At 43.8% G+C, this 26580-nt stretch overlaps 2 protein-coding genes across 4 annotated transcripts in view; both read right to left on the reverse strand.

The window, feature by feature from the left end:
• Positions 1–523: 523 nt before the first annotated feature.
• Positions 524–21678, reverse strand: LOC108242498 (cAMP-specific 3',5'-cyclic phosphodiesterase 7B). 3 transcript variants are annotated; one of them, XM_037981631.1, is made up of 13 exons: positions 21285–21678; positions 17731–17791; positions 9767–9856; positions 8435–8598; positions 8281–8344; positions 8107–8202; positions 6957–7057; positions 5781–5912; positions 5608–5699; positions 4832–5075; positions 4633–4729; positions 2931–3011; positions 524–2856 (listed from the first exon to the last, which is right to left on the reverse strand). In XM_037981631.1, the coding sequence occupies exons 1-13, from the start codon at positions 21303–21305 to the stop codon at positions 2669–2671; spliced, it is 1431 nt and encodes a 476-aa protein (XP_037837559.1). In that variant the 5' UTR covers positions 21306–21678; the 3' UTR covers positions 524–2668. The 3 variants fall into 3 exon arrangements, with proteins under 3 accessions (XP_037837559.1, XP_037837558.1, XP_017282856.1); XM_037981630.1 differs by lacking the exons at positions 17731–17791; positions 21285–21678 and adding an exon at positions 13493–14304; XM_017427367.3 differs by lacking the exons at positions 17731–17791; positions 21285–21678 and adding an exon at positions 13493–14296 and having other exon boundaries at positions 4832–4976.
• Positions 21679–23249: 1571 nt separating this feature from the next.
• The window catches only part of mtfr2 (mitochondrial fission regulator 2), a 3878-nt gene continuing 547 nt past the window's right edge, over positions 23250–26580 (reverse strand). The window contains exons 2-8 of the mRNA XM_017427277.3: positions 26054–26220; positions 25758–25862; positions 25363–25487; positions 24512–24702; positions 24113–24416; positions 23841–24024; positions 23250–23768 (exon numbers count right to left, since the gene is read on the reverse strand). Coding sequence (XP_017282766.1) covers positions 23724–23768; positions 23841–24024; positions 24113–24416; positions 24512–24702; positions 25363–25487; positions 25758–25862; positions 26054–26125 — 1026 coding nt within the window. The 5' untranslated portion in view covers positions 26126–26220 and the 3' untranslated portion in view covers positions 23250–23723. The remainder of the gene's footprint in view (positions 23769–23840; positions 24025–24112; positions 24417–24511; positions 24703–25362; positions 25488–25757; positions 25863–26053; positions 26221–26580) is intronic.

The raw sequence follows: 26580 nt of genomic DNA on the forward strand, positions 1-26580 counted from the left end.
AGTCCCTCCTGAAGCTTACAACCTTCACAACAGAAGTCTGTAAAGTAGACGTCATGAAAAATTAAAAATACGAACCGTTCCCCGAGTGGGAAAAAATAAGCTTTTGCCTCTAGATCCCAACCAAAAAAAAAAAAGAAATCAATAAAATCCTTGTTTTAAATTTGCATTGTTGCCATTTTAAATCTTTAGCTAACTTCAGTATCTGAGGATTTACTCCTTATGATTGGATGATAAAAAAAAGAGAAATTATGAGGAAAAGTTGTGAATAGTTAATCTCTTACCTGCTGCAGATATCCCTGAACAACCTCAGTTTGGAAAAGTTGAGCTTCATTTTGACTGAAGAGACAAGCTATCGGCCTGTGCTTCCAGTCTGTGCTTCTCTGCTGGCAGCAGTGTGAAGAGCGGCGGCGGCGGCAGCTAGCTGTAGCAGGCTGGGGCACTTCCTGCAGGAATGTCAGAATGTTCCTGTTGGAATAAAGGTGTGATGCAAACCTGACACAAGACTCAGAACTTCACAGCACAGTGTCTGTAATAATGTGTTTATTTCCAAAAAGTCAGACCCTGTGATGTAAAAGTACATACGTAAAGTAGTGTTACTCGGGCATGTACACATATAGTAGGACCAGTTATGGCTCGGTTACCTTGGAACAGTGTTCAAACCCAGTTCTACTCATCCTCCTCATCAATCAACTAGAACATTTTAGGTAGCGTGTTTAAAAAACGACACTCTAAGGTAACAGTTAAAACAAGTTTGTTTTTTGTGCTGGAAGCTGTAAAAAGACCGAAGCGTCAGACGGAAACAACCGGAGCGTCAGACGGAAACAACCGGAGCTTCAGACGGAAACAACCGGAGCTTCAGACGGAAACAACCGGAGCTTCAGACGGAAACAACCGGAGCTTCAGACGGAAACAACCGGAGCGTCAGACGAAAACAGCCGGAGCTGCAGACAGAAACAACCGGAGCATCAGGTGGAAAAAAACGGAGCCACAGATGGAAACAACTCTAGACGCAAATAGAAACAACCGGAGCATCAGACAGAAACAGCCGGAGCGTCAGACGAAAACAACCGGAGCTGCAGACAGAAACAACTGGAGCATCAGACAGAAACAACCGGAGCATCAGATGAAAACAGCCGGAGCGTCAGACGAAAAAAACCGGAGCGTCAGACAGAAACAACCGGAGACGCGGGTGGAAACAAACGTCTGATCGGTGAACTTCAACATTATTGCACCGTGCCTTGGAGGGAAGGCAGACGTCACAGTTTGAGTCATTTCAGGACAAACCCTGCAGGTAAATTCTTCTTATTTCTGTACACTTTCCTGTAAAACAAAACATTTCAGTATTTACATATCTTACATAATACTGCGAGCGCTGGCTCACACAGTGTCCGTCGTACCAGAGAGAAATATTAACATGAACAATCAGTAATTATTTAGAGCGATAAAAATTTAAATGTGCATTTAAGTTCTGCTCAACTTGTATTTACAAAGAACTGTTGTAGGAAGTATCGTCTCAGTGCCATCACTGAACATTTAGAAACAGGACTCTAATCTAGTAAAGGTGGAATAGTTCCATATGAAAAGCAGGATATAATACATGTGAATCAAGAGGCAGCCGTTTCAGCGTAGTGCACATGGTGCCCGCTGTAGGTGATAAAAAATGAAGTAGAAAAAAGGTACCAAAGTGGTGAGCTGATGTTTTCTAAGAGAACACGAACACCTTGGCAGAACCTCCCCAGGTGTGACCCCGATACTGAGACAGATGAGTCAGGAAACCACAGCACCGGCTGGGGGTCAGGATGCTGACATGGCTGAAGAACAACAGGCAGAAACTGTCCAAACACTAAAACAGAGCAGGTTTTTTCACCGACAGTCTGAGCTGCTGTTAAAGCTTCGCAGCTTGTTTTGGCTGTTAAAGAGTGACCACCACAGGAGTGAGTGCTGAGCTCGTATGTACAGATTACACAGTTAATACTTCTACACAAGGACAAACTTTTACTTTATTTCGTGAAAATGGCTCTTCCCGTCGGTGACTCGGCTCGGGTCCGAGACGTCCGGCTGACGGCGGTTGCCTCCGCGCCACCCAACGCCGAGTCCGGTCCTGCTCGGATAAAAACCGTGTTCCAGATTACAGCACATCTACAGAACTCGGTGCTGAGAGTTAAAAACGCACTTCAGTGAAAAGTAGTGAAATACTGGTCTGAGAAAAGGAGTGCAAGCATTACAAAAAAACAACAAGAAACAGAGATTAATAAGTATCATAGTAACATTTCAAAATGATTAAATTGATAATATATTTATATATTGTTATTTTGCTGTCACTTATTTTCCATCTCAGTCCAGCTGACTTGTAAATACTTTTGGCTTTTAGAGGATTTAATTGCTCTACCATCATCGTGTCGTTCTTTTGAAGCAGATATCACAGAGTGGGAGAGAAAGCTGAGCTCTTCACAATGAATCCTTCCGTATACATTTTATGTCTTACAAAGCGTCATTCATACTCTGCTCCAGCAGAGGGAGACATTTTGTCTCATTTCCTGGCCAAGCTGCCTTTCCAGGGCTCCCCCGCCTCAGCAGCCGTTGGAGGAACGAACATGGAGGTGGATAAACGCTCCTCCCCTCCGGAATAAAAGAAGATTCAGCACCTCAGGGAAAACACCACGAGCGCTTAAGGGATGTCCTCCCCGTCTCCAGCGCCGTCCTCGTCCTCCTCTTGTTGCGCGTGGACGCATCGGAGGCGACCCCAGCGAGCCTTGTTCTTGTGCAGGTTGCTCATCATCAGCTGGCTGAGCGGGCTGGGCTCGGTGAAGCGCTGCCACTCGTCAAACAGAGGCTCCACGATGTACGAGATGAACCCTGAAACGTACGGCACTCTTACTCTGTCCTGTCAGTCTCGCTAACGGATTGTCTGCGTGCCGTTTAGGACTCACCTATCTGGACAGCTGGGACGGAGTCCGTCTGTTTGTCACACAGAGGACTAATCTCCAAGTTCAACTTCCTCTCCAGGTCACCTGCCAGTTTAAAACAGAATTAGGAGCTGTTGGCTGAATAAAAAAGGACTTCATATCGTTTACAACTACGCTGAGAAGGATGCTAATGCTGCTAAACTGGAAATCTGCAGCCCCACCTCCAAATACATGCTGAATAAGGGAGGTCTAGTGACGGGCTGTTTGAAGCTGAAGCTCTGCTGCATGTAGCCAAAGACAACAGCATGGTGTTTCAGAAGCTCTGCATCTGAGAACAGTTCGTTTGGCCAGAGTCACGAGAATCATGATGCCCGAAGCTACGAAAGCACCAAAGCCACGTCGCTGCTTTGGTCCCTGATTCAAAGGTTTATAAGGAAAAGAATCATTGGCGGGAATCATGGTGTGTTTGGGTTGCAAATTTGCGCAAAATATAACGACACACAATGAGACGTGGAGCCAGCTAGCCTTAGTTTACCAGTTTGTTTGAAAAACACTATGTCTGTAAGTTACAGTATGATCTGACAGTAAACAGACTAGTTAATGACTTACAGAAGGTCATGGAGGGAGGGAATTAGCAGCATAATTCCAACCTGTTATTATGTTGTAAATTTCAAAAATCTATTATGATTTACAAATGTCAAGGAGTCACAAGCAAAGGGGCATCACGCTTAATCAGGTTTATTCATCAGAATCATTTATTCATCAAATAACCAGGAATTTATTCTTTCACCCACAAAGAAGTCCATGTTCAAAGCAGCAGAGCGACAGCCTGAGATCAGCCAGAAACGCCACCGGATATTAAATTACAGCTCCATCGAACTTCTACCTGTTTGTCAGGAGTAGGTGCTGGGGAACCTTAAAAAATAGTATCTTTAAGAGAGTTCTGCAGGTACAATTTGGTCTAAACAAACCTGTACATAATGACCAAATTATTTGTATTTATTAAATAAAAATCATGTTTATAGGTGAGGCTCAGATGACCAGGATAAAGTCATAAAGTCCCTGTTTAAGAGAGACTGGAAGTGTTACATTTCCTTCATTTAGGGAAAAAAAAGACAATTTTCTAACTATGCAGAGTGAAGACAAGGTCCAAATGCAGCAGGACTGATTTCCGACCCGGAGTAGGAAACACTAAACGCATTGTTGCTCATCTTGTGTGAAACATCTTTTTATCTGCATGACTGCCTTCTGCTCACTGCTGCTTTAAATTATAAACCACACTCGTCCACCGGCTGTGCTCCGTTGGTGACTCGGAGCGCTCTTGCCGCGTTGAACTGTTAAATGTGCGAAGGAAAGAACAGAAGGCGGGAACAATCGGAGCCTTTTCTGTGCAGATAAGAACAGAGAGTTCTTATTTGGCGCCAGAAGGAACCTGAGGGAACGATTCCTAATGAAAAGGCAGAGTGATTTATTTTATGACACAGACCGTTTCATGATGGCATCGTGATGCACGGAGATGCCTTAATGACCAAAAAACAGCTCCATCAATCGGTTTATCAACAGCAGCATACCCTTCACAGGAAATCTGACATTTAGTTTATTAGTTTATTTCCCAAGACACATTCCTGGTGCCTTAAAAGCTGATTCCGACACCAAAGCTTCAAAGGCATCTTGTATCTGAGCTAGATAAAGACAGAAGTTGTGTGGCTTGTGGACGTCTGCTCACCCTGCCTGTAGAACTCCTCACACACCCTCTCGCTCCACTGCCTGCTCAGCTCCCAGTCCCGACATGGATTACACACATCAGCGCACTTCAGAGCAATCTGAAGGCAAGGAAACAAACACATCTTTTATATATATCTGCAAAACAGAGATGTGTATTTGAGGCAAAGCCAGTACGTTAACTCGTGGAAAAGGGTCTTTACCTGCAGTATGAAGTGTCTGTGGGAGGCCAGCTGAAGGTCCAGGTCCCGGCTGTCCAGATGTTCTCTGAACGACAGCAGGAACTCGTTCTGCCTGCTGATGTCTGTGGCCAGGATGATGGAGCCCAGCTGCTGTTCTATGTCCTGCCTGCAGAGCGAACACGAGTCTGACTCCACCCGCAACCCAGAACCATCTTCTGGATAATACATACGTGTCTGTGGATGACCTCTGACCTTTACGTAAAGACTCAGAGGGAAACACGAAGAGCTAAAACCAAGCTTTTCTTCAAGCGATCGTTAACTGTACTGTAACTTATATGACAATACAAGCTATTTCTGAATAATGGTGAGCTGGGGCAGGGTATACTAAAGTTTCAGATAGTCAAAGGATGTGCTGTTACACCGAGACTGAGCGAACACGCAGTTTCAGGAAGTAACAAACAGTCTTGTAACTATGAGGGAACACTCTGCGACTACCTCCAACAGGCTGTGGTAAATATGGAGCCTGAAATCTCATCCGTGGCCAGAAATATGCCACTTGGAGGTGGCTGTGAGGCTTTCACTAAAGGAAAAAGGTTGCTAATAAAGTTCTGCGCATTATTCTTTCCGTTTGTGAGCGTTCGTCTGCGGGCAGGCAGGTTTTTATGGCTAATCGTAGCGTATTGAGGAGCAGATGACGTGAAACACCGGGAGCTGTTTGGGGTTAAAGACTGAAGCAAACCAAAATTTTTGACGGATTCAAATGAGAAAAATCTAAGCCAATGAATGTGTGTCCTTACGACATGTCAGCCGGCAGGTGGGACAGCAGTCCCGACTCGCGCAGCATGCCCACAGTGGATCTCCAGTGGTGGCTCTCCAGCACCGACGTGTTCTGCACAGAAATGAGTCAAAATGAGTCAAAAACAATAAACCCAAGCTACACACCGACCCCCATCGGGATGCTGGCGCGTACCTGGTAGAGGGAGGCCAGGTGGTGTCTGGTCTTGATGAGGAAAGGCTGGTTGACTCCGGGGTGGTCGACATCGTGAGCCGCCGCCGCCATCAGACCCAGGAGCACGTCCAGAGGAGTCAGCTGCTCTGCCAGCTGCAGCACACGAGAAGCGCAGAGTCAAGCTCGACCCCTTCATGTGAATCCCAAGTGAGGCCTCGTTGCCATGTCTGTACAGTTCTGTGCAAAAGTCTTGAATCGTCCCTCTTCTTTTTTTTTTTTATACATTTCGCCTACAAGGAGCCAAACTTGTCCTGATCAATTGTTTTTTTCTGTGTCGGGATTTTTCTCATTTCTTAAAGCTGTGACTTTCAGATACTCAGGCAGGTTTTTACCCCTGGAAACAACAACTTCTGTCCTCCACTTGTCCATTCTCCGAATTTTTTATTCACTGCATAATATGCCATCATCATCATCGGGTGAAAAAGGAGCTAAAGTCTAAAGAGAAACGCTGAAAGGCCTGGAGAATGAATGGGATTGCTTAAAAAGATTACATAAAAGGAGTTTTTGAGTGTTTGTTCTGTAACATCTTGTGTATTTTTTTTCTATGATGGAAACATTAGAAACGGTGTGGAGCATACACCTTTGGAACAAATACCCGGGTAGAACCACATAAAAAAAGTTCACTTTACCATCACATTTACCGGGCCTTTTAATTAAACCTCAAAATGTAAGCTCCATCCTCGCAGAGCGGCTGTTTATCACAGCGCAGAGGAAAACACTTCATGCTGAGGAAAGGACAAAACAGCGCATCGATCAGAGAAACTGCGGACTTGTCCCTTTCTGGAGGGGCGCACTTGTTTTCCGTAACACACGAGCTCGTGTGTCGGATTGAATTTTGTTTAGTGCTTTTAGCAAAATAGGGTTAATCACAAAGGAGCTCTACGGAGCAACAAGGGGACACAAAAGCAATTACTGAGCTGAGGGGAAAGATGCAAAGACACTTAATCTGGTCAGAGGGCTTTAGAGAAATCTCCCAGCTTTAGACGGATGTGTCGGTGAGTTCAAGTGAGCGCAAATCGTCCCTCTGGGAGCGCGGCTAATAGATTGTGTCAGGAGGAGGCTCGGGCCCGGTGAAGCCTTCCAGTGTGTGTATGGCAGGGAACGTGTGCGTTTTCTTTTATTGTGTTTGGTTTTTACCTTGGGCTCCTTCATGTAGCAGTACATGGCCTGAGTCACATCGGCAGCGTGAACGGCATTGTGATATGGATTGTGGGAATGGTAATCATCCTGCACCAAACCTGAAAAATAAAAGGGGTGAGTCAGCGAGAGAAAAGGGATCCGTGTGTGTGTGTGTGTACAGAGGCTTTTTAGTAAATCAGTGAAAAAGTATGTCTTCAGCAAGTGGGAGAATGATTACTGTATTTTCCGGACTATGAGGCGCACTTAAAAGCCTTCAGTTTTCTCAAAAAAAACCCCGACAGTGCGCCTTATAATCCGGAGCGCCTTACATATGTAAGAAGTTGTGATGTTTTAGCACGACTTTGGTTAAACTACAAAGAAACACGGCCTGCAGCATTAAGGCTCAGTTAGAGTCGCGCCGGCCTGAGCGAGCGGTGGAGGCGTTTATACTTGACGCTTACGTCGGTGCAGTATTCTGTGAGTTTTGAACTGTTTGATTATCTTTGGGATCTCTCATAGAGGGATCATATAAATGCTGATACAGGCGAACCAGCTCCGCTAGAGCACCGAAATCCTCCATTTTGAATGGAGCGTGGTGCGCGCGGTCCGCGTCAAGTTACAAAAATTGGGATGCGCCTTATAGTCGGTGCACTTTATATATGACAAAAATTCAAAAACGGACCATTCTTTGACAGTGAGCCTTCTAATCCAGTGCACCCTATAGTGCGGAAAGTAATGAACTCTGTTTTAAAGCGGCTGAGACGCCAAATTTCTACAATCAAGAGCCTACAAGCGGGGGGTGCTGTTCTAACTCCAGATGAGTTTCATCCCCTCAACAGGGAGTTTCAGCTTCTTCCGTCTGGAAGAAGATTCTTAGTCCCTAAATGCAGCTTTGTTCTGGTCGCTGTTACTGAATTGAACAAGCTAAAATGCTACTTTTGATGGATTTAACAGATTACATTTAGATTAGTTAGTTTCATGTTGTTGTTTTTTTTTTTTTTAAAGTCTTTCTCGCCTCTTTTTGTGTCCTGCTTTGACTTGAGTTGTGGAGCTTGGAGCACTTTGAGCACTATTATATTTATTTCTGATGTTTGCATAAACCTATGCTCTATGGGTATTAACAAAGTGACCTCAAAGCTTGAGGAGAAACAGAACAGAGGAGGATTACCAAGAAACCTGTGCAGTTTAACCATGTCCAGCTGGAAGTGGTGGATCAGACCGCAGACGTTGAAAAGGTGACACATCAGAGTCACCAGACTGTTACCTAAAAACACACAACACATTCACTCCGACTTCAGCTCAAACTTTCTACACAGGAAAAAAATAAAAAAAATTAGCTCACCGTTTGTAAGACGGTCGAAGAGGAAAATGTCAAAGTTCCACGTGTCTGCCTTTGATAACATGTGCTGTGGACAGAAACAGAGAGCCGTCAGTGGGAGCCGCGTTTCGCACGAGGCGAAGAAGACCGAGCGGGACGCTTGTGTCCATGTCCTCACAGCGGCCTGTCCCAGGTAGTCATCGTCCAGCAGGTGGAGAGACCCCGGTGTGTGGGAAACCAGCCCCCTCAGCAGCCTGGAGGCGTGAAAGTATCTCTGGAAGCTCAGCAGACGTTTCAGCTTTCTCCTGGTGCCAGACTCGACCTCCCCCCGCTGCGCGCTCGCTAAAACGACAAAAAAGAAAACATTTTTCATAAAAACAAACATTATCAGCTGGCTGATAAGTCGTATCCTGATGTGATGAAGCGCTGCGACACAGAATCCACATCCCATAACGTCACACGGCTGGTCGGTAGCCAGAAACGAGTGCAGTGCTGGAAAGATGGAGGTTGTGAGTTTGATTCCTTGGTTAGGGACACTTTTCCCTTTTAGTCGCAGCTAAACACAGATGCCTATTTATTTACAAAAACTAGATTTGATCTAACTTCTAAAATTTAGTTTCTTTTCTAACCATCTTCAGTTAAATCGAACTATTGAGCTAACAGCTGAATGAAGAATTAGTTAATCAGTTCTGCCTTTTATTTTCGTTCCTGTAGCTAATTTATGGTTTGACCACAGACTGCAGGCCAAACTGAATCATTTCACTAAGTTAAGGGATGTTAAAATGGCGCCTTCCCCTCCCGTAAACAGCCACTTTTTATACAGACTGAGAAATTTAGATCCAGCCCAGACTCTTGAGCGTGGATCGACAAATTAGCAATCAAATCTAAAAGGGTAAAGATTACAAAAGTTTATCCGACTGCTAGGAGCGGTGTTGGTGTTTTTGAAAGTTGAAAAGACGGGGAGCGAAACCAGAAGTTTGTACCCCCAATTTTTCACGTATTAACAAGTGGTTACCCATTTTAATCCTGAGTTAAATAGATTTTTGTGTTCTTTTTTGAGCTGCAAACCTGGTTATACTTTACAATCGTCTCAGCCACGAACGAGCAAATATTAAAAAAAAAAAAAAAAAACAAAACATGCAGTACTTTAATTCAGTAAACATGGTTACCTGCAAACGTCTGAGTCAATTTACCACACACATATTAAAGCATCTAATAATATATAAAAGGTTATGGTTTTACGTTTTAGTTACCATGGTGACGGACCACAGATTAAGGTGGACCACTCTGACACAAAAATACCCTGCAGACACCTCACAGACACCTCCTTTCTTCTCGTTTAAATGAAATGAAGCCGTAAACTTAATTAGCACGGTAAAGCACATCGTTTCACTTCACCAAACTGCACCTCTTTTTTTGTCTGTTTTGTTTCAGAAAGTAGGTTTGCCAAAAGAAATGGCAAACGTGCCTAACTGGCGGGCGGCTACGTCGTCGGACTCGTGACTCTTACTTTTCAGGATCCGCAGGTTGATCAGCGGGTAGGAGCCTCGCCTTTCTGCCAGCGACACACCAGCATGACCAGCGTTCAGCCTGCCATCAGCTGCCAGAGGACAGAAAAGGACAGAGGAGGAGGTGAGAGACGAGACGAGGGAAAACTGAGGAGAAATATGAATGTTTGATAGAGCCAACTGACTGAAGAGTGGGTCCCAGCCTTAAACACAGGGGTTTACAGTAATTAACAGTAATGTAAACTTTTATTTTAAAGAAAAAGACATTAAACTAATAGAAGGGGTGCATCTAATATAAATTTCCTTGGGAAAAAAATGGATTTAAGGCCACTGTGTAGCAGCACAGAGTTATTCTCTAACAGACTGCTGCTGCACCGACTCAAAAAACATCATCAAATAATTATTATTTCCCTCGTTTTCTTGCAGAGGTACTTTCTGGTCCAGAACCAAGCTTTTCTAGGTGAAAAAAAAAAGCCTGATTATTGACGTGATGTTCCAGGGCGAAGACAATGAACCTGTACTCTGAGGTGGAGACAAATCCTGGCGTTCTGTGAGCCAGAAAACTCAAAACCACCTCAGGTGTCAAAACGATTTTTACTCCACTGTAAATGTTTGCTTGTTGTGTGATTGGAAGAAACACAGCAGCACGATGGGACTAATTCTCACACACACACACACACACACACACACACACACCCCGAGGCCCAGAGGCAAACAAGACAAAACAGAACGGGGGTCTGCGGTGGGAGTACACACAGAAAACCTTCGCTTGAACGGACTGAAAACTTTGGGAATGATGAATAATTTACAGACGAGCAGCCAGGATGTGGAGCGTATTACACCCTGGAGGTTGCCCGTTCACGTCACCTCTCTGACTCCTGCTGAAGAGATGCTAAAAGCGGCCGTTGACGAGAAATGTAATCACTGCGGTAACCTCCACGAGTTACCGGATTTAGAGCGTGATCTGCCGAACGGTCAGGTTTCGCAGGTAGGTGTCATTTTTTTTTTCTCGTAAGGAAAGGCGCCACTGAATCTAAACTTTGGAGGGGAAATTGGCATAATTAGCTACATTTGTACATGCGGTCCAACAAACAAACACAAAGGAAAGTGACTTATTATTTTGAAATGACCTACTTTGTGCAACAAAAAGAAACTATTTTTTTCTCCCCTTAATGCGTTGGCAGACTAAAATAGGAAAAAGGCATTTTCTGGAAAACACCCCAGAAACAGATCTCGCCCCCAGATTACGAACAAACAAACAAACAAACGTATACAAAACTCCCACCTCCGAGGTTTCTGCACCTCCTCCTTCTATCTGAACCCTTCTATCCTCCTTCTCCAGCTGATCCGGCCTTCCCATCACCGTCCCGTTCTCTTCACGTAGCTCGCGGAAGTAACTGGGTCATTGTTTTCATTCTGCTCGGAACTGGGTCGCTTAAGGATGGAAGCGTGAATCAGTCGGAAGGCGTTTGAAGAGGAAGCGAGCCGCACGCGCCTCCTCGTGCGCCAGAACAACAACCCTCACGCTGCGCGTGTGCACGCGCTCGCAAACGAGGCGAAAACCCTCGTTTTCAGACGCCAAAACCTGGCTGCTCGCCCACTCGTGCAGACGTGAGAAGAGCTGACAGGAAGAATATGTCGACTTGGATTCACTGTGACTCTGTGGGAGTTTGCGCTACAAACTGGGCTTTGGGGGCCATTTTCCCTTTCAAAGACCCAAAAGCTGAGCAATGCTGACTCAAAAACAGCAGGTCTTAAACAAACAGGCTGCTGGAACCACTTGGCTTTGAATGACTTAAGTCCAATTAGTTCTAAGAAAAACTTGATTTACTTGAGACAAGTTCATAAGTTCTGTTTATTGCTTTAACTAAACGGCAGAAATAACTGTTTCTTACTGGCAAAAATGGTTAATTTAGGGCCTGATTACACTCCTTCAGATAGTTTTACCAATTGTTTAAAAAAAGAACTACAACATTGTCTTGGTGAGAAGCCTAAACGCTGACATACCCATGCCGCACCACTAGGTGGCAATAACGCCAATGTGATCAACAATGAAATACAACTTTTAAGCAAAGGATCAAGATTCTTCCAAAACAACCGTAGCTCGGTTCTTATTTGATGTAGTTTACCATTTCATCTCAGTGATAACCTCTTTCAGCACAAGACTAAAGTTTAATGGTGCCAAAATCAGGATGGATCAAACTGGACACAGAAAAAAAAAGAAAGAAAGAAAAATGTAAAAACAGTGACGCTGATGTTGTGGTTATTTTAGAATACACAAAGTAGGCTTTGACGTCATCATTTTGTCCCAATCCATGTGTCAAGTACAAACAAATACACTGAAAAACAAAACAAATCTGACTTTTTCGCACCGAAAGTGTGCAGCTGATTTTTCTTTCTTTGTTTGTTTTGCGTTTTTGGACACTGCTTCAGCTCAAAATGGCTCCTAACTCGTCTCTCAGAGAAATCAATAGAAAGTTTATTGTTCAATCGTTCAGAAAAAAGGGATTTGTTCAACTGAAACAGTGATATTCTATTTAAATCAGTTGTAGCATCAATAAAAAATAAAAAATTTATTTACTTTGCTGACCTAATTTACTGATTTAGCTGACTGGACTTGACTAATCCTCATATTTCAATGTTTCTGACATTTCGATTTTAATCCTTAAAATACAAAACAATAAAACACAAACGGTTTGTTAAAAACCTAACTTTGGTTGTTTTCAGGGATTGCCGGTAAATGTCACAGTGACTCACTGTCACCGCTGACGTGTTCCCTCTGAGCGTCTGAAGAACCGGCAGCCTTTCGCCTTTTCGCTCTGAGGAAGAGTTTGATTTACGGAGGTTATTGGAGTTCAAGAGGAAAGCCGCCAGCAGCGGATAAAACCCGATTCTCCGTCTTGAGTCACAACAGGGAATCCCCCCAAAACCATGAATCACTGCTTCATCATGAAACCCATCAAGTTTCACATTGTTCCATCTCTGTGATCAGCTGATTACCGACAACCATCCCCAGTTTTGGTATTTTGTCTTCCGTTTTACACATTACCCGATATCACCAAACATCAACGAGACCTTTTTTTTTTATCATAACACCTCTGACAGCACAACAACATCAGCAAGATAATCACAACATCAGATCCAAAATGTGCTTCAGCACAATAATAATCACTGGGTTTCTCATCCTCGAATATTTAAAAACATCCCCCCTTAAAGCTTCTGACATTAAATATCAGTTGCTTCTTAAAGCGCCCCTCCTCTCGGCTGTAAACAATGTCCAGACACGGGCCTGGCGGATGATGTCACGTCAGTGTCATCAGAACAGCTGCAGCTCAGCAGATGGTACCGCCGCTTCATTTACCGGACGCCGCGGCTTTTCGGTCCCGATCCCCTCGTTTTAGCCTCTCATCGAGTCGGCTGCTGGCTCGGCTCTGCGCCTCTGCCCAATGTCACGTATGCACACTCATGTAAGCAAGCATACGGCCAGAGTTAATCTGTCTCACACACACACACACACACACGTGTGCAGGAAGCGGGGAGTCCAAAAAGACAATGAAGATTCTAAAATGATCAGCTTTAAAAAGAAAACAAAAAAACCCATGTTTCGGAGAATAATCAGATTTTACACAATCACAACAACGTTAAAGAACGAGCTCAGAGAAATTAAAATATCAGGCAGACATGTGACTTCTAAAGGCTTTAAGTTTCAATGTTTCTGAAGTATTTACCTTCCAGGTGTGCACTACTGTTCTCCAAGTCCTGCTTCACCTCCTCTGCCTCGTCAAGCACCGTTTCAGCCCAAACACTGCCCTCACCTCTCCCCGGCCCCTGAGGGCCTCTCCTGCGAGCTCTCCAGGCCGCCCTGAGCTGCCGTATAAGAGCCGGGAGCTCCAGGGCCAGTGACAGGCCGCCACAACTAACAGGAGGGGTCCTGGGAGGTCCCCAGAGCCGCGAGCCAGGAGGCTCGTCCGGATAGACCCCGACGGTGAGGCCGGAGTCCTGCATCCTGAAATCTGGGGCCCAGAGCTTGTCTAGCACTGGCATTACGACCGTCGGAGCAAAGAGTGAGTGAGGGTGAAGGACAGACAGAAGCTCAGCATCAGATGGGCATTAAAAAATGAATAGAAGGAGAAAGTAAAACAAGAGCAGGTCGGCGTTAACAACAGAGTATCAAAGACTGCCGGGAGAGGAAGGACCAGCCACTGGATGGGCAAAGTTAAAGACAACAAGGTAGGAAGAAAAAAAAAAAAAAAAAATAGAGAGATATGAATCAGGAGAAAGTGGAGGAATCTGTCTGCATCCCTCTCACTCAGAGGCTGCTCCTTCCTGCTGCTGCATCCTCTCGGTGTTGTTGATGAGTGGAAAAACCCCTCCTCTCTGCTCCGAGCTCACTTCCACACACTCTCACTCCCTCTATATGCTGCTGCCCCAACAACAGACCAATTGGATTGGAGCAAATCCCTTGTGTTTTTGGACAACGTGACATACACACCGCAGATACACACACACACGCAGTGATGCCTTCCCCTCATTGTTTTCTAACCAGAATTAAATTTCACCTGCAAAGTTCTCGGATCAGGAAACCAGAACTAAAAAAAAAACAAAAAAAAAAACACTAGAAGATCCCCCTCATGCATTTCAAGCCAACATCGTTTAAAACCCCTTTCAATCTCTTTGGGACATCTGGTTTTAACTGAGCCCGACTTTGTCAAAGCCTCAGTTATCAGCCGACGTTTCTTAAGCTGGTTTGTGTTCAATTAAAAAAAATAAATTAAAAAAAACCCACACATGAACGGCATTAGTTTCCCCAGTGAGCTGTTCTGATTACACTCAAACGTCAGCTTCGTGACAGCAGCTAAGGCGAGCAGAGTCCAGATGTGACGGCCTTCGTGTTAACCTGCGGCGCTGCGGGCAGGAAAAATTAAATAAATAAAAGCGTTGCTGGAACTCTTAAAAACAAGTCAATGATCAGCATGTATATAAGTCATTGTAAGCAAGTACAATCTGTTTTTAAAACCGTTTCTTCAGGGTAAAGATCCCCTGAGGGACAGTCACATGCAGACAAAAGTGCACGTGTACACACACACTTGTCCATGAGCATCACATCGCAAAACAAGAAATGGATCCTAAGAAATCATTAGAACATGAGCTTTAAGATGAAAAAGACAGCCTGAGAGAAAACCAGAAAAGCAGAAAAGGAAACGATGTTCTTTCCAGTGATGGAGTGGAAACATGCAGCTGTTAGCGTCTCTGACTGACGACTGATTTTAGAGGAAAAATGTGGTGTTTTCTTTTTGCTCGCAGTGTGAAATTATGCATTAAAAAGACAAATGAAACGTATACACTGCACGCAAAGGCTTGCCGAAATCGAACAGCTCTGTGAGAAAGTGAAAGACATTCCAAGCTGTGAAATCAGGAAAAAAAAAAAAAAAAAAAAAAAGGGGGAGGAAGTGAGCCAATGAGGTCAGTGGAAGTCTTGATAAATAAACTCTGGCAGAAGCTGGATGGACTGCTGGCTTCAAACGCAACAGTCCTGAACTTGGAGCCACATTCGGATCCGTGTCTTTCTCACACACACACACTAATTTGTCTTTTTGGGAGACTTGCCTCCTACCCTAACCTTAGCTAACAGCCAAGCTCCGATCCAAGCTTTTATTCAAATTTAAAACCGAATTTTATGCTCCACTTTCCAACCGTGGTTTTGTTCCCAACCAGGCCTAAAGTGTCTCGTCCTGTAAAAACTAAAAAAAGGTGGCCCCTTATTAGAACAGGTTTACACACAAAGGCAAGAGGCTTGGCGTGCAAAAGAGTGAACCAATTACACTTTCATGACCAAATTGGTCCCGTTTTTCCCTGCCCCCTCTTTCGTTGGCAAAGAAGTGTCAAATAAATTGGGTCCAATCAGTAAACGAAGAGGCCGGACATTTGTGGCATGATTTGCGTCAACGATGAGTTTGTATTTACAGAGAAATGTCTCCTCTGCTGTAATATTAAACAATGATTACATTCTGAACTGCAGCTTTTACTCCCTGAACTACACCTTCATGCATCTATTAAAAACCTAACCTATATCTGTTCGGCAGGATTACGAATCTAGAAGTCTGTTAGATTAAAAAAAAAACAACTTGACCATAAGTCTATGTGTTTAAATCATTTAATAAGCTCAGCACTGTCACCACCAGCCTCTGGGCAGCTGCTCATCCAGCTCTTCGGCTTGGCTTTAACCCTTTTCACGCTGCCCGTTCAAGGCATGGCTGACGTGCCCGCACCGTGCGCCGTCCTGTCAAAAACACAACCTGCTCTGAGGCAGCAGTGTGTGTGTAAATTCTGTGATGCCACCTTGCTGTTTGAAAACATTAATATCGTACCATCACCTGTTCTCAGTATGAAGAACCATCTGGAAACACGTAACGAGGACAGGGGTTTTACAGCACAACCAAATGCTACCACCAGTTTGGAGCAGAACTACAGTCTTAGCTGCTGGGGTTCGATCAACATTTTTTAAATAAAAAAATAAAACTACGGGCTAAACAGCTTTTTTTTTTTTTTTTGCCAATCTTAAAAATCTGACACAAAGCCAGCTGTGTTTTAAAGTCAGATGTCTTTTTGTTCAGTGTATTTATTGTTATTGACACAGTTAAACCCAGCTGACCTTTTTGTTTTTGAAGCCAATGAACAGGCTCGATTCCCAGGGGCTCTCTCATCTGATTGGCTGCTGAGTGTGTAACAGTCATTATGCTGTTTGGTTCCTAGAGATGAGTAGGTATCACCACAAGGGGGCGCCTACTCCCTTTGTTGTACTATTGTACAGAAGAAGAACTAGTCTTCCATTTTTGTTATAGAAGAGAAGATAGGTGATGATGAGGTGCAGAGCGGTAAACTAACGTCACTTTTCTCATGTATGGAAATATAATGCTTAGTACCGTGGAGATCTGGCTTTACGTGGACGAAGTTAAATAAATCGAAAGTGTGGAATACTTCAAAAGTGCGTCCTGCTGTTTTGGGTTAGAGTGGCTAACGGCCGCTGCTAACTCCTTCTCCAACCTCTCGCCGCACCGTCACAAGTGTTAGTCTTTTATTGTGTTAGTAGCTGCTTAAATGCTTTACAAGTTGTGCAAAATAATATAGCATCATTGATGTGACTTTTGTTTAAATTTAAATACACTGTGACACATCTAACCAAGCTAAAAGCTCTGCTAGATAGAAAATAACTGAATTAATAATGAATTTGTTTACATTTGGTCTTTAGTTTTCCAGTTTCACTTTAGTCTAAAAAGGTGAAAGGCGGGTTGGTCATATGTTCGCTTATGTTTCCGTTAGCAAAATATAAACCAGAGGTTGGATTTCAATGAAACTCTTAATCAATGGATGAACATCTGCAGCTGTCGGGGGCGACATGCAAGCCTTTGAGGAATGCTGGGCCTTTAGGGAAACAAAGTTTCGGTGCTGAAGGGTGTGCCACGATGGCGACTCCTAGCTAGAAGTCATCTTTGTGGCGCATTTAAGTGAAACTTTGTGGATTTAAACAGACCACCGCAACAGATATGAGGGGGTTTCACTCCTGGTTATTGTGGTATCTGTGTCAGCAAGCTGTGTTTTTATAATCACGTCTCGGTTGGCAAACTTCAGAAACTGCTGCTTATTTATTTATTTATTTTCCCGACAGGACCTTATCTTAGCACAGTGATTGTCAGGGTCTGAAGAGTCCGGATAAATAAATAAAACATACTTGCAAACACTAAATCTTTGAGATTAGAGTTAGGCGGTGTAATTTACTGACTCTTGCCCAGATAAACGCGGGAATGGATGGAAGATTGGGCAATGATAGCAGAAATTTGCCTCTGTTTAATGCAGGGGTTACTCCAGGCAAAAGGTTTGGAAAGCGCCCCACGTCACCAAACTGTGGATGACCACATCCCCCCCCCTGTTTTTGCACCCGGGTGTTTCGGTGGATCAGTGTTCTTACCCAGCATGCGACCCCGTATGACATTCTGCTCCGACCATTTGAAAGCGGCCGCTCTACATCTCTGCGGAGAGAAAAGGCGGGAGAGAGATGTTAGCGTTATGACGGGCAAAAACCAGCTTTCGCAGAGCATCGGCGACCCTTGTTAACGAACAGACTGTGTGCTAAAAGTCATATGTCAGGTTTTTACACTCCTGTGCAAAAAAAAAAAAAAAAAAAGAGCGAGGCCTGCAAAGCTTTTCCCACGAGTCCTCGATGTCTCCCCCTGCATTTATTTCATCTGTTCATTTACATTTTCACCATTTATGTATTTATCTACAATAAAAACCATTCAGTGTTTCCAAATCCCAGTTGAAATATAGATTTTAAATTGAAATGCTCGGCCCGAAGGCCAGTCGTGATCTCTGTGAGTAAACAGTGAGTAGGTGCACTGAGTGACACTGGCATCTGCTCTTCCAGCAGCAACATGTCCGTGTTTTTGGCCGGCGAACACAGAAAAAGTGGGTCAGGCAGCACAGCGCCGAAAACCCTGCCAGTGGTTTGCACGTTAATCACATGCTCTTTCCACATGGTTCATCCTCAGGGGCAGAGAGCTGCTTTTTTTTTTTTTTTTTTTTTTTTTATTTTTAAATCGCCCTCTATCAAAAGGTGCGTTTGTATCACTTTCAAAATCACAAGACCTTTTTTTTTTGCTGTAGTTATTTTTAACAGATAGCAGAAACGCGTGAGAAATGAATCATTTAAAAAACAAAAAACAAAAAAAAAAAAACTTGATGAACAAACTTCAGTTTCAAGTCAAACTCCTGCTTCTCGTTTGCTGCTTCGGTGGAAACCTCGTGGGCTGAAAATGTCACTGGGACAATATTTTAATCAGCTCAAAGAAATAGAAAAAAAAAAAAAAAGCCTTGTTTATCTTCGTCTGAGTCAAAACTGACCAAATGCTGAAGCGGTGCGGTGTCAGCCTGCGCCGTGGAACAGGCCCGCACCGTTTGGTCCACTCCCCAACTCATATAATGGCTAATAATGGCTTTAATGGCTCTAATGGCCTGACATGTGCCCGCCTGGTGGACAGAGGTGAGAGGGGACAGAGTTGCTTTGGGACGGACGCACGTGTTGACATTCGTCTGAAAGGCAGATGAACCCGCCGACCTCCTCCTCGAACATTCGGCTCATCTGTTATCTGCACGTTCTTCCTCCTCCAGAGGAAGAGACGTGTGCCGCACGAGTAGGAGGGTTTGCGTTTGACTTTGCGCACATTGTTTACCGGCAGGCAGGAAATGGGTGGATGGAGGCAGCCTTGAGGCGATGACTGTTCACTCCTCCACCCCGTGCCTCCGCGGCATGTTTACAACACAACCTTTTGCCTCCTTTTTTGTTGGCTTGTCTCCCTTTTTATGATTTCTGTCTGTACGATCAAATCACTGTCCATCTCAAATCGAGTTAAAAACCTGCCTCTTTTCTGGTCGTCTGCAACAAAACTGTTAGCATCACTTAGCTTTTGTTTATTCAATATTGGGGCTGCTGGAATTTGCAAAGCTGGAAACTTTGTTTTGTGGGAATCAACAGTAATTTATGGGACTAAACCTGGATTTTAAAACCCTGACATTTGGCCCTTAACAAGCATTTTAAATCTAGTTTGGGGGAAATGTATATTTTAGCATAGTCTTGATTAAAACAACCAGATTTAATAGCTGTACTATGCAATGAGAGACGCCACACACTAAAGAATAAACAAATAAACTGTCACCTGATTGAAATAATTACATGTAAAAGGTTCGGCTCATTATTGGAAAAGGTTTTGTTGTTTAATTCAATTTACCAAACTTTGGTTTGCTTTTCAGCAGATAAAATAACAGGAGATGCCAAGATATTGATCAAATAAACACGGTAATAGTTCTCAGTTTTGAGTGATGAAATGACATTTTGATGTTTTTTCCCTGAGAAATGCAGTTTACTGCTTTTTGTTTTGTGTTTATGTGAATACAGAAGCAACAAAGATGAGAAAAATAAACATTATATGACGTGAATATGTTTGTTCAGAATTGTTTGCATGAATTTAAGAGGGGATCACAACAACAACAAGAGAGAGAGCTGTAAAAGTGTTATCCTACGCAAATTAGGTTATTAAAATTTGTAACTTTCCATAAAATTTGGGTCAAACTCCTCATTTGTCTATGAGGTTATCTGCCTATGACAAAAGAAAAAAAAAAAAAAAAAATATATNTATATATATATATATATATATATATATATGTTTTGATATCATACGGTTTGTTTAATTTGACTCCAGTTTCCAGTTGATGTCCGTAGGTTTCTATTAAAAGTTTCCACTTTGGAAAAAAAAAAAAAAAAAAATTCCCCAGTTTAAAGCCATCACATCTGTCAAAATACATGACCTTTCAGTGTTTTTGATTTGAATCCATCTTTGATTAAAAAAATACCCACTAAATACGCATCATTGACTACCAAAAGTCAACCGAAAACAAATGAGTGAAAACAGCAGAGGCAGGTTTTTGTTGCCAACAATTACAAGTGGTTTGTTTACATCAGAGCGCCGACGTGTTCACTTGGGAGGGCCTCTATTGAGTCGGTGAAATAATCCCCGGATGGGATCAGAGTCAGAGGGAGAACGATGGAGTTAGAAGCGCTGGGTGGAACGAGGAAAGGTGAAGTTCTTCTTCTGAACAGATACGACGACTAAAAGCTGCGAGGACGAGCGACGCAGAGGGTTAAAGCTAAAGTTGGAGCTACGATCAGATGGAGTGAGCCGTGCTGTTTTCTTACACCCTGATGAGTCAGTTACATTAAAACCACTAAACATTCAGTTAATGATGTAGAAACTGTGTTAGAAGCATAAAGACTCGAATCGAAACCACTAAAAAGGGTTCTTTGACAGTATTTAAGGCTTCACATGGAAAGTTAGCGGAAACTTGCCACCCCTCAGTCAACACTGAAATGTATAGAAACAGGAAAACTTCCCACAGATGTGTTGAGTCTGCTTAGTGAAATCTAACCCTACTGATCTCAAACCCTGAACATGTAGACTCTCATCTATCTCCCCATGTCCCTCATGGGCTTCCAAAGACATAAAACCTCATTTTACACGTCTTATCAAGTCATTGTTAATGTTTGCTGTCGACCCTGGGAGCAGAACCTCTGTTATTCTGTACGGAAAGCTGCTTTCTTCCAGCATCTCCTCCCTCCCGAGTGTCCAGTTCTGCAGGTGGACAGACGTGACCCGTGGCAGGACACAACAAGGCCTGCTGGAGCCACTGAATCCCCCCCACCACCACCAAAACAATACAACTGTCCCCACTGACAAGTCAATATAAACTTAGCCTCAGAGTATGTTCGCCCTCAGGAGTGAGCTAGCATGTTAACGCAGGAATGCTACATGTAGATAAACAACAGGAAGGTCAGGAATAAAGTCGTTCTTTTTTCAGCGCCGTCGACGCTTCGCTGGTTGTTAGTTTAGTAGTTGTGTCTCCTGACGTCTCGCCCGAGCCCGCGTGCCAGCAGCCAGGTGTGTGTGTGAGTATGTGTGTCGGTCTACGTACCTGGACCGTTAGGCAGGACATCTAACCATCGCGGCCGCCTCGCAGGTGACGAGTAAACGCGGTGGAATGTGGCGCGTGCGGCGCGTTTTCATGTCAGGACCAGGATAAAAAAAAAATTAAAAAAAAACAAAGAACGCAGGAGTTTACCGCATATAGCGGGACGATGGGGTGACCGTCCTCCCTCCCCTAACTAACTAACTGACTTACTAACCAACTAACCCGGCTGACACCTGTTTAAAACTGTTCCGTCCTCCCCTCACGTCGCGCGCCGTACGGGCAGAGTGGGCTGTTCCAGAGACAAGGTTACGGTTGGTGTCCCTCTCCTTCTCCCCCTCCCTCCCCGCTGTTCCTGCCCGCGTGCTCCGTGTGTGTATTTGATGAGCCGAACCGCAGAGAGCGGAGAGGGGAGGGGACATTTGTAGCATCGAAGGGGAGGGACTTCATCAGAGTGGACCAATCAGGGAGCGGCATCCTCACCGATTACGTTATGATTGTTTGAGATTTAGGTTAACATCATGGTCATGATCATGGTTAAACATCATTACTATTCTGACCAGGTAAGATGTGCTGTATGAATGTGTGAATGCAAAATATTTGATTTTATTTACAAAGAGTTTCCCAAAAGACACATTAAATCCCGTGCTCCTTCATAAAGCATCTCTTTGATATCTCTTTTCAGCAAACTTGCTCTAAGTTTTGTCTTCTTATGCTACTTGTAGCTACAGTTCTGCTACTTTGAGCTTTTTAACTAACCTTTTGCTACTTTCAGTTTTTACCTACCCTTTTGCTGATTTTAATTTTGACCTAGCACTCTGCTACTTTTAGCTTTATGTTAGCATTTGCTACTTTGAGCTAGCATTTTACTAATTTTAGTTTCCAACTAGCTTTTTGCCATACTCAGCTTTTAACTAACCTTTGGTTACATTTAGCTTCTAGCTACAGTTTCGCCACTTTTAGCTTTATTAGCATTTGCTTCTTTGAGCTAGCATTTTACTTCTTTTAGTCTTCAACTAGATTTTGCTATATTTAGCTTTTAGCTAGTCTTTTGTTACTTTTAGCTTCTTCAGCAAAATCGTTCAGTACCCAGCATTCAGAGTTATCTAAGTTTTGTTTACAAAAATAAAATCATTTATTTTAGTAAGAAACAAACTCCAGAAGGTTTCTAACACAGGACATGAGTGTTAGTAAAAAATAAAAGGTTCTTCTGTTAAATGATATTTTGTAAATCCATAGTGATGCCCACTAGGTCACAGGAGCTGCTGAAGGTAAAAGTATAACAAAAGTTTACAGCTAAACAGTCTAAAAGGTAATAAGTGCAGCAGAATTTCTTTTTAAACTGGATAAGGCATGTCCCAGACACCTGATAGGTACTCAGATTTGACTCTGGATGTTTTGGAGACCAGAGACTTTTCAGCAAAAGTTCATCTCAGCAGTTCAGGAGAGGAAAGCTGGGCTGGACCAAACCTTTGGCAGAGCATCCTGGCTTCAATGGTTCCACACACACCAGGAAGCGGGAGGATGAGGAGCAACTGTAGCAACGTTTAACCTTCAAACGACAATAACGTCAAAATACAGTTCAACTAGCATGAATACTTCCAAGGTTTTATTAGAAAATTCTGTTCCAGCTTTATTTCTGCAAACCACTAGAGGGAGCTCAAGTACCAACTGTAGTACTTGGGCTCCCTCTAGTGGTACTGTATGGAATAGTTTGTAGTGGACAACGTTAAAACTGAGCCACACCAACACAATCAATACCAACTGATCATAAAAAACCTATTACATGTTTTTAAATTTACATGCAACATTCCAAACCAGTTTGGGGTTTTTTAATCTTTCTCTCACAGCTCTCAGTATGTCCTCTCCAGACAGGTACTTGACTGCCTTGAGGGTAAAACTGTAAAAAAAACATAACATCCTTACAACAAAAAAGGTTCACATTTCTGGACAAAGACAGAAACATACAAGTAGTGCCCTTAAATTTTAATGAAATAGAAACAACTTCTACAATTGCATAGAATAAAGCCATAAATCTCTTACGGTCGTTTCTTTCACCTGGCTGAGGTCAAACTGAGGACCTCATGGATAGATTTAAAAAAAGAAAAAAAACAGAAACAACCAACAGTGTAAAGACAGTCACATTGCTCCCTGTAAAATGTGGTCTGCACAAACATTTAAAACAATAATACTCCCATGAACAAAGACAAAACAGGTTTATCGTACCTTCTCCGTAAACATCATACATTCAGAACAAAGAAACAGAAACAAGGACTCTGACCACTTATGAGACAAAACAAATACACAATAATAACCGGGACAATTTCAAAGCAACAATAAAATGTAAACAGCAGCTGCTGCAGGAGTTTATTAAAAAGGCTGTTGGAGTTGCTGGTCATTGGTGACTCGGTGCGTGTTAAAAGCCGTCCGCCGCTTTGAAACGGGTTAAAAGTGTCGGCGGCCCTGACTGCGTCTGTTGTGGAGAGAAACCTGAAAGAGAGGAATCGAGTTCAGATTTCTGCAGACGTTACAGCGTGGGGGACGTTTCTGTCGAGGACGAACCTGAGGCGTTTCGGGGCTGCCGAACGGAGAGAGTTCCACTGAGTTCTCCTTGTCCGAGGAGATGTTGTGACGCTGCTGAGTAAACTTCCGCTTCAGGGCTTCGGCGATCAGAGCTGCCGGGTCGTTCAGCAGCGCAGCACCTCCCTTGCTGCGCCTCCGCTTGACTGGTGTGCCCCCCGGTGACCTACGGACCAAGAAAGACCAAAAAAAAAAGGATTACCTAAATGGAAAATGAATAAAATAGTCCATATTTTATCATTTTAAATTGCTACCTTTGTACGGAGCGCAGCTTCACTTGGTTTAAGTCCTTCAGAACGTCCAGCATCGAAGGAATTGCTTTATTGTTTGTCTCTCTGCTGAGGCCGGGCTGGCCTGAATCAGTTTCGTTCCTCCGGCGCTGTCTGATCAGCTCCAACACAGACGAGCTCTCCATGGAGGAGTTTGTGCAGGGAGGGAGTGGAGGTGGAGGAGGAGGAGGAGGAGGAGGAGGAGCACAGCGAGGTGTGGAGGTGAGCGCCGGGACGGGAGGAGGGGTCATCAAAGGGGAACCTGGGGGATCCTGGCACTCAGTCGGACCTAAAACGTGTGGAAAGGTTCAACTTTTAAGACCCGCTCGCCTCTCAACGCAGCATGTTTGGTTTTTGTTGGAGAAGAATCTAAACCAGCTGTACCAGAGGACGGAGCAGCAGTGACGATCCTGGCTATCTGAGCTTGGAGTTTCAGCAGCTCGCTCTCCAGCTCTGAGATCCTTTTCAGGGCTTCGGGGTTAGCTTTGTGCCTAACAGACGCCCCTGCTCTCTGAGCTTGAGTCGGCCGAGGGAGTCTGATCAGGTCTGGATTCTTCTTTGGAGGCAAATGGTTCCTATTGAGCCAACGACACAGCAATCATACAGTTACTCAGCTTCAGTCAACAACTAATATCTACTCAGCTGAATAGGTACATATTTCAGTATTTATACTTGTAAATACTTTACATGCACGTTCAAGAAGTAGCCATTAATCTGCCTGGGTACCTAAAACTCATAAAAACTGTTTCTTTAGGAAAGAAAATGCTGCAACACACAAGATGTTCCATTGCAGAGTCAACAGCTGAGGCTGGTGATTGTGTTGAAAAAGTGGTAAATACAGAGACGTTTGTTTGGACCGACAGTGAGGTTAGGTTGCTGCTACATGTTGAATAAGTTCAGTAACACAAACAGCACTCTGCTATCCGCCATTATTACCCTTGTTCATGTGCTCGTGCATGTGCAGAACAGCTGCTGACTGCAGCCGTCTGTGCGATTTCACACGTTGGGGCTTCCTTTCAAATACAAAAAGGGAAAGTCTGAAAATCTCCACTCTGAGATCTGGGTTCAGAAAGGTTCACTTTCAGAGGAAACGAGCGCTGATGTCGCGCACACGAACGGCTGAACGGCACCAGAAAATCTATGACTTCACTCAAACGCAGCCTCACGTAAACGAGCCGTCAATGAATGACATTACTACGCGGGAGTATCTGCCCTGTGACTACTCGTGTTTTTACCTGGTCCTGGCGAAACTCTCCCCCTCATCGTCAAACACCCACTGAACATCAGCGAAGGAGGGGACAGCTGGCGTTTCCACTGTGACGTCGACATAACCATGTGGTCTATAAGTAATCAGAGGGATCTGAAGATGGGAAAAGCACAAACACAGAAAGATTAGACTTGGAAATATGTGTTTTTAAAAAAAAATTGTTCTTGAGTGGATAATATATTGCTGTTTGTGCAATCTACAGGCAAATAAATGTTGCAAAAAACTAAGAAAATACAGAATAAATGCTAAAAGAAACTACTTTTTGTCAGGTTAAATGTTTTCTTTGTTGTCAACAGGCTCTACACGTTTAATCTGGCACAGACCGACTTGTGAAAAACGCATCCATAAAAACGTGGACAGTACCTGGAAGTGGACGCGTGGCGTCGGCGTCAGCGGCAGACTGGACCCAATCATCCGCACAACGCTGCGATACTGACCACTCAGGGGACTGTCCCACACAGGAACCAGCTGCAGTCGAGAGGAGACATACAGGCCGACAAACATTAAAAGGAAAAACCTATGGATTTAACGTCCCTTAGTTCACTTTGGTTACGTATAAATGCCAAGAAGACGCGCTCCTTCACTCTCTAACAAACAGCTACCCCTCTCTTTCACCGCAGACTGGAGAAAGACGTGGTTCGCTGCGTCAGCGAGCTCACCATGTCTGGATGCACGCCAAAATACTCCAGGACCATGCGCAGCACATCCAGGACATCCTCCACTAGAGACATGGCAAGGACTTCGCGAGCCGACGGTTGCAACGCTCCTCGTTCTGCTGACTGACTTGGTGAGAGGCCGAACCACGCGCAGGTCACATCCGCCACACCTGAAGCAATAAGAGAGCACACATCGGTCAGAGTGACGTTAAAATCCAGAAAAAGAGACGGAGAGAATTCTTACTGGTGTTATAACAAAAGAGGCTCACATTCTTGCTGTATTTAACCAATACCATGCTCCGAAACTCATGAGCATTCAATAGGATATTCTCATAGTATGATAATGATAGTTAGACTTAAAATGCATCTGTTGTTGTTGTTGTTTATTTACACACTCATAGCACTGATTTTGCATTTCTCTCATAACTGAGATAAAATCCACCAACAAACTGAACGTCCTGCACATTCAATATTACTGCTTAAAATATAATTATTTACGATGATGCCTCATGATTAAATTAAACTGCAAC

The sequence above is a fragment of the Kryptolebias marmoratus genome, linkage group LG19 (genome assembly GCF_001649575.2).
Source record: "Kryptolebias marmoratus isolate JLee-2015 linkage group LG19, ASM164957v2, whole genome shotgun sequence".
Lineage (NCBI taxonomy): Eukaryota > Metazoa > Chordata > Actinopteri > Cyprinodontiformes > Rivulidae > Kryptolebias > Kryptolebias marmoratus.

Bases quoted from the DNA above. Each gene is read 5' to 3' on its own strand.
- LOC108242498 (XM_037981630.1), bottom strand. From the start codon at position 13,808: ATGCCAGTGCTAGACAAGCTCTGGGCCCCAGATTTCAGGATGCAGGAC. The intron at 5,913-6,956 runs GTAAAAACCAAA...CGTGTGCTGCAG, and splicing joins GCTACATGAAGGAGCCCAAG to CTGGCAGAGCAGCTGACTCC. The intron at 2,857-2,930 runs GTGAGTCCTAAA...CGTACGTTTCAG, and splicing joins CGTCCCAGCTGTCCAGATAG to GGTTCATCTCGTACATCGTG.